This window comes from Gossypium arboreum, chromosome 8, assembly GCF_025698485.1.
Source record: "Gossypium arboreum isolate Shixiya-1 chromosome 8, ASM2569848v2, whole genome shotgun sequence".
Taxonomy (NCBI): Eukaryota; Viridiplantae; Streptophyta; class Magnoliopsida; order Malvales; family Malvaceae; genus Gossypium; species Gossypium arboreum.
This window is the reverse complement of record NC_069077.1, coordinates 119,196,349-119,204,131: the sequence shown is the minus strand read 5'-3', so window position 1 is coordinate 119,204,131 and position 7,783 is coordinate 119,196,349. Positions and strand designations below refer to the sequence as shown.

Sequence of the window (7,783 nt, the reverse complement as noted above, 5' to 3'; positions counted from 1 at the left end):
TTCGAGCTATCAACAAGCTTGCTTACACAAGTTGTGGGTCAAGACGTAGCTACACGATACTGCTCACACAAGCTATCAAGTAACCACAGCACATGTTGGTATACTCAATCACCAGTAGGATGTACAGGACCAAAACCCAGATCACATAATCATAAATCACAATAACCCCTAATGACATGTCACTAGTATCCAAATCTATTCCTAAGGCTCAACCAGGACTTCACACTTTTCGATACATCGTCAAACATATCCGAATAGTTGTATTCACAATTCATACATTATCAAAGCATTTAAAACATAATTATAACAATGCTTATTCCATACGAACTTACCTCGGATGCAAAAATGGCTAAACTGATCGATTAGTCGAGAACTTTGTTTTTCCCCCGATCTAGATCCGAGTTTCACTTTTCTTGATCTATATGTAATCAAAATCAGCTTATTTAATTATCTCACTATTCAATTTAGTCCAAAATTCACTTTTAAGCACTTTTACACATTTGCCCCTAATGTTTCTCAGTTTTACAATTTAATCCTTATTTCATAAAATCATAGATTCATGAAATTCAATACTAACCCATGCTAGCCGAATTATAATTAGGTCCCTAGCAGCCCATATTTTTCATTTATTTCATATTTTAACCACTAAATTCACATATTTCACAATTTAGCCCCTAATTTGCATTTTCACTAAAAATCACTTAACAAAACTTATATATCTATCAACAAGCATTCATAATCTATCAAGAAACTTAAAAACTCATGATTATTCATCAATGGAAACATTCAAAATCTTTAACAGTTTTGCAAAATAGTCCCTGGGCTAGCTAGACCTAGTTGCAACGATCTCAAAAACATAGAAATCATTAAAAACGGGACAAAAACAGACTTACAATTGAGCATCAAAATGGCCGAACCCTAGAAAACTCTCTTGGTTATTTATTTTCTTGAATTTTTAGTGGAATGAAGAAAGATGATGATGAATTATGATTTCTATTATTCTAACTTAAGTTATTTTACAAATTACCATATTAACCTTGTCTAAAAACATTAGAAATCACTTAATATATATACTCATGATTTTCCAGTCATAATTAAAATGGTATATTTACCACATAAAGGACTTCCACTATTTAATTTCATAGGCATTTAATACCTTTAACTAATAGAATGATTAAGTCCTTTTTATCAAATTAACTAATCAAACGATAAAATTTCTTTACTAAATTTTCACACAATCATATTATCATACTGTAGACCTCAAAATAATAATAAAATAATTATTTTGACTTTGAATTTATGGTCCCGAAACTACTGTTTAGATTTGACTAAAAACGGGCTGTTACACATCAACTCAAAGATGTTATGTGATGTTGCTATAAGGGGGAGTTTAAAACACGTTGTACTCTTTTCCTTTAACCACTAGACTTTCTTGGTAAGGGTTTCTAACGAGACAACTTGTAATAGAATATTGTGTACTCTATTTCCTTCATTAGGTTTTTATCCCACAGGGTTTTCCCTAATAGGCTTTTAATGAAACACATTTTTTATTGATGGATATCCAAGGGAGAGTGTTATAAAATAGATGTCCATATAACTCCCATAACCCCTTAAGAATTTATTTTCTTGCAACTTTTGTAACCAGTAAAAATTTTTAGGGTACCTTAATTATATTTATTAGAGTTTTGTAACTTATGGTGGTTGAAACCCTATAAATATAAGGCATGTATAGGTTTTTTAAATATCCAAAAGTAAAAGTTGAATAATCCTTGTATTTTCTATTCTTCTCTTTTGCTCATTCTATATTTATCTTTGATTTATAATATAATCCACTTAGTTTATGAGTATAACTTTTCATGTAAATCTCAATTTTCTTAAATAATTTCTTTGATTTTTCTACTCCCTCGTATAATTTGTAGAACTCAATAACTCTACAAATGTATCATGTATTTCATATTAAGTGTTTTAATCTCGCCTTTCATTGAATATAGAAAATGTTCTAGAATTAGATTTATGCAAAAATTTAAGATATCTAAAGAGATTGCATTGTGATTTAGTGATAACAATTAAAAGAAAATAAATTATGCAAAATAAATTAATTCAAAATGAAGAATTGAAAAATATTAGCTTATTTTTTGTGATGAATTTTTATAGTATCTTCTATTTTTTATTTGTAAATTATATTTGGTATTTATAAATTAAAGTGGTTGTAATTTATTATTTTAATTATTTTTAGATATGTAACTAAATCATGGACTATCATCTTCATGTGGTTAATGTAGGATTGATCAAGATGACGGAAACTCGACCTAAACAACTAGTAAAAAACTGATGATAGTCTGACGATAGAGGCTGCCAATGTTCCGATGGGGGTGGCTAACAATGGTTTGGCAGTGGTCAATGGTGACTGACGATGGTGGTCGGAGGTGGTCGACGTTGACCTAATGACGTCAACCGTGGCCATAGCAGAAGTCTGTGATGGCAATAGAAGTTCGACAAGAGATATTTTCGGTGTTTTTTCAAGTCATTTGTCGTTTTGGGGAAAATCTCAAAATTCAAAATATTTGGATTTCACTCAAAAGACCTAAAATATGCTTAGGAGAAATAATTGTAATTTTATGCTTTTTGTGATAGAATGATGATATTTAAATTGACTGCAAAATATATGCATGTATATATATGATAAGCATACCATATAATTTAGTAAAAGAATAAGACATGTAATTAGTTAAAAATTAAAATTAAAAATTAAAAATTAGTCTTGGCTTTCATATTGAAAACTCAAATAATTGGTTAAAAAATCAATAAATTTATTTTATTTTATTATTTTCATATTCTTTTAATAAAATTAACTTTTTATTATGTTTTGATTCAATTCATTTTGATTTTTTATAAATACAATATTTTCTTTTATTTTTCATATTTTATATATTTTAAAGTTCTTAATAATTATTGTTAACTTAAAATTTTAACTTAGGCTTTCTTTTGATAAATCATTGAAAAAATTAAATCCATTTCTATTTTTTTACACATGTTTGATAATTCAAAATTAAAACAATTTGATAAAAAATTTAAAAAAAGTGTAGAAAATAATAAGTAAGTAAGAGCTACTTATCCGAGAATATTTTCAATTCATTTAATATTATTTTGTTATCCTATAAAACTTTACATTAAAATTTTATTTTTGTTTAGAATAAGGTGAAATATTTAAAAATTAAAGATAAAATATAGAACATAATTTTTCTATAATTTAAAATCTATATTTATCAAAGAGTCTATTTATTTTCAATAATTAACTTTTAAGTAATATATCAAACAAATTTTATAATTTAAATTCAATACTTATTTTTCATCGCTTAATTTTTAGATTATTAAACTCCAACTTATTTAAGATAATTAAATGATTCAGTTGAATTGTTTTTTTTTTTGACCCTTTCTTTTTAAGCACGAGGACTTAGGAAGTCAGGATCTTGGAATTTTAGTACCTTACAATTGTCAAGAGGAAAGGTGAGTTGACTGAGTTCGTGGGTACAAATTGAAGATGTAAACCATATACAAAATCAATTGAAGAGTTCATCTTCATTCATCGGCTACCGCAGTGGTAGCTAGATGGAACACGTACAGGCATATCCTCCGCCGGCTGTACCAAGTGCTTACCCACCTTTGGCTACTCGTGTTTCCGTGATTGGGCCTCAATACTGCTACCCTCAACCAATAGATCTGGTTGTCCTCAGAAAGGTTTTGACCATCAGTGAGGGCAAATTTGCTGTCACTGACATCTATGGCAACATTATGTTCAAAACCAAAGGCAAATTTTTCAGCATCCATGACCGTCGCCTCTTAACTGATGCTGCCGGAAATCCCGTTTGCACTCTTCGACACAAGGTTTGGTTTTTGTTGCTCAAGTTTCTCAGACATAGCTTTATTTCAACACTACATGTAAATTTAGCTACCTTGATTTGTTAATAGATAATGACCGTCCACGATAGATGGCAAGTATTCAGGGGGGAAAGCACGGAAGAAAAAGATCTGATATTCACAGCGAAGCGATCATCAATGATCCAACTCAAGACCAAATTGCATGTGTTCTTGGCAACCAACCCAAAAGAGGATGTTTGTGATTTCAGAATGGAAGGAAGCTGGCTGGAAAGATCCTGTTTCATTTATTCCGGAGAGCGTAACACTATTTTGGCTCAGGTACTTAACACCCTCTTCCTACGATTTAATTACACATATACTCTACTATGGCACACCACAAGTATAAAATAATTTTATATAAATAATAAAGACTTTTTAGAGATTTTTTCAACTGAGTTAATGTTTGGCCGATTCATAACGCCAATTTACTCGAAAGTTTAAATAATAGTATATATCTTTGTTAGATATATTTTGTTATGCAGAAAGTTCGTCGTGTGATTATAAAACAAAATAGTTTTAGGAATTGACATTAACAAGATTTAATAGTATAATTGTTGAGATAATGTTATTTTAATGTTTAAAATATTGTTACTATTATTCTATTTTAACTAAATTTGTTATTATTTTTAGTGACCAATCACAATTTTTGTAGTAAATTCTAGTTAAGCTTTAAGATAAGGATGATAACTATGATACGTATAAAATTATGAATAAGAATAATAATATAAACACAAATAATGAATACTTACAATATGACTTAAATAAAACTTTCTAGTATAAATTTGTGTAACATCCATTGTTTGAACATTCAAGTAAGAATCAAAAGAGCTTGTTATTGAGGCTAACAATGGATTAAATACTCATAGGAAGAGTGAGTCTAGTGTTCATATGAATAAAAATAAGATTAGAGAAGAACCGAATGAGAAAGGAAGTGTTATCATGTTATTATTTATATAAAATTAAGGGTCATATATATATATATATATATATATATATATATATATATATATTTTAGAGATTTATCAAAGTATAAAATAATTTAAATACTTTCTAAATAATATTTGTTGTTTTGTAAAATAAATAAATTTTGATAAATTCAGCAAAAGTTAGAGTTTAATTGATGGGTGACACAATCAAATGCATTATAATGGTATAATAGATTTTGTCACACTTTCAATTAAAATTATATGTATAAGAAAATAATAATTGAGTTAGAAGTGAAATAGTAAAATAGTTATGTTTAAATATTTCTTAGGCGTAGGTTAGATTTTTTTATTCAATTATTAGATATTGTATTTTTAGTTGTTTTATTTAAGCATTTCATATAAAAATAGTAAAAGACAAAAATATCAATATATTAACATTCAAAGCTTAATTAAAAAAGATTTTAAGTAATTTTTAATTGAATTAGTGTTGAGTTGACTAGCGACATCAACTCAACAAAATAGTATAGATAGATAGATACATAGAGGTGAAAGTATTTAGGATATCCATGTATTATTGGGACTATATCAAATTAATCCCTCTATTATTGAATGGATCAATTTAGTCTCTGTACTCAAAAGAATCAAATAAGTTCAAATTGCAAATGAGTTAACATTTGTTATTTAAAAATATCATTTGTTGTTTAACAAAGTTAGTAATTTTTGATGTTTTTATAGTTTTGTAAATGATTTTTTTAAAAAATGAATTGCAATTGAACAAAAATCAAAATATTTTGCATAAAGCAATGTTAATTATCTTTCAATTTAAATTTATTTAATTCTTTTTAATAGCATATGGATTAAATTGATGAATTTAATAATAAATAATCTCCCAAGTGCTTTAACCGATATATTAATATTTGTAAGATTATATTAATACAGGAATAATGATATGTACATGTGTGTGGGTTCTATATGTGTGAGCACTGCAGATGCACAAGAAGCACAGTGTTGAAAGCGAATTCCTTGGGAAGGACAAGTTTATGGTGACGGTATATCCGAACGTGGATTATGCCTTCGTGGTGGCTCTCATAGCCATCCTTGATGGGATTAACAATGACGACGATTTTGAGTGATCACTCATCAAAATTAAATGATGGTATTAGAAGTATAAGTAACTATGTGTTATGTGATTAGTTAACATAAAGGAGGAAGACCTTCTGCTTGCTTGATGCTTAATTTGTTGAAACCTACTTTTTACTATAATATGTTGTTATCTACACTTTTGACTTCGTCTTGTTTACTTCTCTGTGCCTTACCAATTAGCTTTCACTACTTTAACATATTACGATGAAACTTGTTTTATGTTAATTCGTGTGTTCATCAAAATGTTCACTATAATATATTGTTATCAACACTTTTGAATTCGTCTTGTTTAGTTCTGTCTTACTAGTGAGCTTTTACTATTGTAACATATTAAGATGAAACCAGTTTTATTTTAATTCGTGCATTCATCAATAAGAACCATAGCTAATTTATAACTCAGTAGTATCTAAACCTATACATATATTAGAACCCAACATCTTCAAAATGTGATAGATTTTTGAGCAATAATTTTTAGAACCTAACATATTCAAAATTCAGATCGAAGGAAGATTATACTAAGTTCTTGTTATTTTGATGATGTAAATTTTTTGATGATGTAAATTTCTCGAAAAAGTAATTAGATATATTCAAATAATAAAAGAATAATTAATTAAAGTTGGAGAATAATAATTGATAACTTTGGGTTAGGATTATTTTGAAAATTGAAAGAGATTATGGGGGACCTAAATGCATTTTCACCATTGTGTTAAAAAGACTTCGTGTCCATTAAGCCACTAGTATGTGTGTGTTTTAAATAAGAGCCATTAAAATGTGTAAATGACACATTGTAGCGAGGTACTAAAGTGTGTAATAATTAAAGGAATTTTGGTGATAGGTGGCAAAAGACATTGCTTCCAAGAAATCCCACCATAGTATGCTAATTGGGTTGGATGAGTGGAGTGAGGCTGTAACACCATTTATCCGTATTCGATGTTGGAACAGGGTCCGAGACGTTACCGGACTTAAACATAAACATTCATACAAAATCGGGCCATAAAATTTGGACCAAATCAAATTTATCCAATCACATGCATATCGTCCCTTATACGGGCCCACGAAGCCCAAAACATATGTTGGAGTGGTTCGGGACTAAACTGAAAACTTTTGGAACTTTTACTACACTTAGAAAATTTTCATACTTTGGAGAGTCACACGCCCGTGTGGGTAGGCCATGTGGTCATACACACGCTCGTGTCCTCAACCCGTGTAAGTCTCTATTTATGACGTCATGCACAATTTGGGGTCACACGCCCATGTCGGGGCCGTGTCCTTCACACGGCTGAGACACACGACCGTGTCTCTACCCGTGTGGCCAAGGAAATGGCTATTTGCCAAGCCATTTGCCACCCTCATTTACACACTCACATACACACTTTCAATGGAACTTAACATGGCACAATTAAGCTACCAACACAACCATAATCAAGGCTTAAATATATCAAAACACTTATTTACTGTTCATAACAAAACTGTCCACTTGAGTCATAGTCACTAAATTATTTATATCTTGAGTTACAGGACTCTAAATTATGATCTGCTTGATTTTTCTGAAGCTAGACTCAAATACCTTCCTACCATAAAATTTTCAGAATTTATGGTTTAGCCAATAAGTACAGTTAATTCTTCAAATTCGTCCCTATTCTGCTATTTGACAATTTTGACATTTCTTCACTAAAGATTAATTATCTCTTAGTACGGGAATCAAATGATGTTTTTGTTTCTTTCTCTTGAAATTAGACTTATTAATAAATCAAACATATAAATTTAAACCCCCAAGTATTTTTATACAATGTTTA

The 7,783-nt window shown here is 29.2% G+C and overlaps 1 protein-coding gene across 1 annotated transcript; it reads left to right on the top strand.

Moving 5' to 3' along the window:
* The first annotated feature begins 3,473 nt into the window (after window positions 1-3,473).
* Window positions 3,474-6,266, top strand: LOC108459892 (protein LURP-one-related 15-like). The gene is made up of 3 exons (XM_017759292.2): window positions 3,474-3,885; window positions 3,970-4,197; window positions 5,834-6,266. Exons 1-3 carry the CDS (start codon window positions 3,610-3,612, stop codon window positions 5,975-5,977), a joined length of 648 nt encoding a protein of 215 aa, XP_017614781.1. The 5' UTR covers window positions 3,474-3,609; the 3' UTR covers window positions 5,978-6,266.
* Window positions 6,267-7,783: the final 1,517 nt, after the last annotated feature.

Bases quoted from the DNA above. Each gene is read 5' to 3' on its own strand.
- LOC108459892 (XM_017759292.2), top strand. From the start codon at position 3,610: ATGGAACACGTACAGGCATATCCTCCGCCGGCTGTACCAAGTGCTTAC. The intron at 3,886-3,969 runs GTTTGGTTTTTG...ATTTGTTAATAG, and splicing joins TTTGCACTCTTCGACACAAG to ATAATGACCGTCCACGATAG. The intron at 4,198-5,833 runs GTACTTAACACC...TGAGCACTGCAG, and splicing joins GTAACACTATTTTGGCTCAG to ATGCACAAGAAGCACAGTGT.